The 3,849-nt window shown below is 44.4% G+C and overlaps 1 protein-coding gene across 1 annotated transcript in view; it reads left to right on the top strand.

The window, feature by feature from the left end:
• The window catches only part of LOC103383172 (slit homolog 1 protein-like), a 42,421-nt gene that overhangs the window by 1,349 nt on the left and 37,223 nt on the right, over window positions 1–3,849 (top strand). Inside the window, exon 4 of the mRNA XM_025058567.1 lies at window positions 55–305. Within this exon, the coding sequence (XP_024914335.1) occupies window positions 55–305 (251 nt within the window). The remainder of the gene's footprint in view (window positions 1–54; window positions 306–3,849) is intronic.

The following is a 3,849-nucleotide window of genomic DNA, read 5'->3' as shown; positions in this document are numbered from 1 at the left end:
TTGCGTTTCTCCATCCTAGCCCTGCCGGGTTGTGGACTTCCGCGGGAAGACAGAAATGCCTGCTGGGACAGTGTCTGGGTCGGGGGCCACAGTAGCGCACGCCTCCAGCTGGGCTCTTCAGACCGGGACGTGGAGGATGCTGGCGTGGAGTGCGGGCGTGCGGCTGCAGCGCTGCTGCTGCTGTCAGCTGGCGGATGCGCGGAGGCGTGTCCGGCGCCGTGCACCTGCCTGGGCAGCACGGTGGACTGTCACAACCTGGGCATCCACGCTGTTCCCAAGAACATCCCCAAGGCTGCGGAGAGACTGTGAGTACTTCACCGCCACTCTGAGCACGTGTGTGTGTGTGTGTGTCAGGTTGTTGTGTTGTTTAGGAGATGATTTATTAATGAGAATGTTGAAGAAGTTCAGAGTGAAGGAAGTTCAAAAGTCACTATTGTTAAAGACGATATTACAAAATGTAACTAAACCTTCACCATTGTCACTGACCAATCAGATTCTTGTTTTGATATTTAAAACTAGGAGTGCCCGATATTAACTTTTTTTGCCAATATCCGATATGCCAATATTGTCCAAACACTTAATTTCCGATTCCGATATATTTATTTATTTATTTATCTGTACAAACCACGGTATGAGTATAAAATTAATAAATGAGCTGCAACGCTGCCATCTAGTGACTTTCACTTTCATATACAGCCGTTTTCCCCCAAAACTATTTTTATAGCATTGCGTTATCGTTATTTCAGAGAAAAAAAACCCATAACGATTCTTGGCGATATTACATAATATGCTAATGTCGGTCTGATAGTATTGTTCAACCGATGTTACCCGTCATCCCTATTTAAAACTTAACGTACTTTTTACTGCGTACGTTCCAGTGGACATTTGTGACCCACCGTCTGTGGTCACTGTCGACCGATTCTCCTCGTCATGGTGTTAGTCGTTTGTGTCAGTCGTCGTTTTCAGTTTCATATCGTTCAGGACTGCAGGTCAAAGTCATGAACTTTGACACACTTTACTATCATTTAATGGATTCTCCGTTGGTTTTTAAACTCTGTCTCATTTTCATCATTTTCTTGGCCTTTCATATTTATTCAAACCTTCTGTTGGCGCTGTTTCTCTTCTGTAAGTCAAAGACTAATTCTGTCTTGTTTGACGTCTTCATTTCCTCCACAAATTCAAGTTAAAAATTTCATATATTCTTAAATCAATTTCTTAGGACAGAAAGAAGTCCTGAAAAGAAAAAAAAAACAATTTCATTTTTGAGAGTAAAAAAGTGAATTTTGTTTTCTGTTGAAACAACAAATCTGTTACAAGGAGAATAATCTCCACCAATAAGAAACAGATGTCGTCGACGAACCTGTTTTTCTCTCGCTCTTCAGGTTTTTTTTTGTTATATATCCAACTGTTTTCACTCGACGTAGTCCAGACTGACGTGTGTTTATTTGAGTTTTTGTTTGTGGCCTGTCGTGTCGTCTCGTCTCCTACTGGACTGTGTTACGCTGTCAACGTGTTTGGACTTTCCTGATGTTTTTCTCAGTACGACACAGTCCAGGTCAACACCATTTAGATCATTTAGATTTCACACGTGTACGTGATGAAGCGGTCACTCAGCCTGAGTAAGACAGAAAACGGATGAAACCGCCGGAAAACGGTTTAAAGGCATCGGCCGCTAATCTGTTTTTTGAAGTTCTCTTTCTTCAATTCTCAAACTGAAGCTCAGATGTTTGCGGTTTGGGAACGTCCAGCTGTGTCCAGTCATGTTAGGAGTCACAAAATATACTTATATAATTCTAAAATCTTTATGCCGTTTACTGTGTTCTACCTTCAGTTTTCCTCTAAATGGGGATGTTTTTTTTTCTTTACAAAAACGTACATTTATGATGAGTTTCATCTAGTTGGTACTGATTGTGATGAAATGCTGCTTCATTTTGTTACAGTTGTTCCCAAAATAGGGGGCGGAGAGCCCGGCAAGGCCAAAGAATATCAGTTTTTGGTCCTTTTTTTAAACTTTTGTTTCTGTTGTTCAGTGAGGATAGGTAGCAGTTCTGTTGTCTGATGGGGTGGGGGTGGGGGGGGTCTGGTTGTGGTGGAGGTGTGGGGGGGTCATAGTAGTCCTAGTTCCACTTGTCCATTCAAACGTTGAATCATGTGCAGTTTCTGCTCAGAGCCAAACCTCTGTCAACACGACTGACACCACAGCAGCTGAGCTGAGCTGTCAGTCAATGTCACGTTGTCCTCTTCCTCCCCCTCCTCCTTCTCCCCCTCCTCTTCCTCCCCCTCTTCTGTCAGTGATGTGAAAAGTCAAACAGGCGAGCGACTCTGCAGACTCCAACTTTTTTCCAGGCCATTTCTCTTTGGCTGCCGATCCCAGAACTCCACATCAACGATCATAAACCTCCACGCTGCAGTGACCCTCACAGGGGGGAGGATAATGTGTCACCCACCGCAGCCATCAATTATTCACACACACACACACACACACAGACTGGCATAAACAAACATACACACACACATGTTCACCCTGGAAATCCTGCTCCGTCAGTACAGTACACATACAGACAGAGTACTACTTCATTACTTCATTATTTATACATACTAACACATCCAAGACAAATCTTTTCTTGTCGCCATGAATTTCTTTAAATGATCTGAACCCGTCCTTTAAGACGGAGTAATTCGTAGTAATCCATTCATTCATTCATATCCTTTTACTGAAGTGTTTCTGAACCTGTTCCCGTTGTTTGGCAACACGGCCGAGGAAACCATGTCCCCTCAACTTTATAGTTACTTTATAGTGCTCAAAATATCATGGAATTACACTGCAACATGTCCAAATTCCTTACAAGACACATTTGTCCCTTGGTCATTAAAAAAGAAGTATAAACTGGTCTCAAACTGTTCTCTTCTAAATGACCTTTACCCCGGGTCCAAACCTAAGATCCGGGGGAACTTTGGTGCCTCTCCAGATAAGCTCAGTGACATTCACCTGGTAACTGGCTGCTCCCATTGACTGGTAGTGGAGGAACCAGGTCATGATGTGGGGGCGCTGGAGTCTCTGACTTTGACGTTTCACTTTGACCCACTCTTTATATCTGTCTGACTTCAGCTCATTAACGAGCAGCTCCCTCGACGCGGAGCGCCTGATGAGGAACTTCCTGTAGTAACGTCCCCATGCACCCACGTCCCCCTATGGCAGAGTTTGGAACTGCAGATAGCACTAGTGTAGACCGAAGCATGATGATGAAAATTCAGATTTTCTCACCGAAAGCGTATGTTGCGTTTTTTTGTCTTTGGGCCAAAGAGCACATCAGCATGTAGACTAATGGAGTCTGGAGCGGCTGGGCTGGAACCCACATCCATCCACATCAACTGTGGCCCACAGCCATCGTACTGACATAACTTACAGTCGTAAATCTGTACCAGTCGGTGGCCTCGCCCCGCCCCTTTGGTTCTGCTGCTACCATGTTTCACATCTTGGCATGAAATCGCGCCTGGGATTCGAGCCATCGACCTCCGGTTCTAGAGGAGACCACTGTGACCACCAGGCCGCCTGGCTGATAATTCAAAGTATATGAGTTGAACTAGTTCCCCTGGAGGTGCGCGGTGAGTCAGTGGAGTGTGAGCAGACCGCAGTCAGAGACCCAACTCTGAAACACTGTGTGTTCTCCCACTGAGACGATGATGATGATGATGATGATGATGATGATGATGATGGTGATGATGATGATGATGATGATGATGATGATGATGGTGTTGTTGTGTAAGATGATGATGATGATGATGATGATGATGATGATGATGATGATGATGATGATGATGATGATGATGATGATGATGATGATGATG

Source organism: Cynoglossus semilaevis, chromosome 9 (genome assembly GCF_000523025.1).
Source record: "Cynoglossus semilaevis isolate Cse_v1.0 chromosome 9, Cse_v1.0, whole genome shotgun sequence".
Lineage (NCBI taxonomy): Eukaryota > Metazoa > Chordata > Actinopteri > Pleuronectiformes > Cynoglossidae > Cynoglossus > Cynoglossus semilaevis.
The sequence above is the reverse complement of the archived record's forward strand: the minus strand, read 5'-3'. Positions and strand labels throughout refer to the sequence as shown.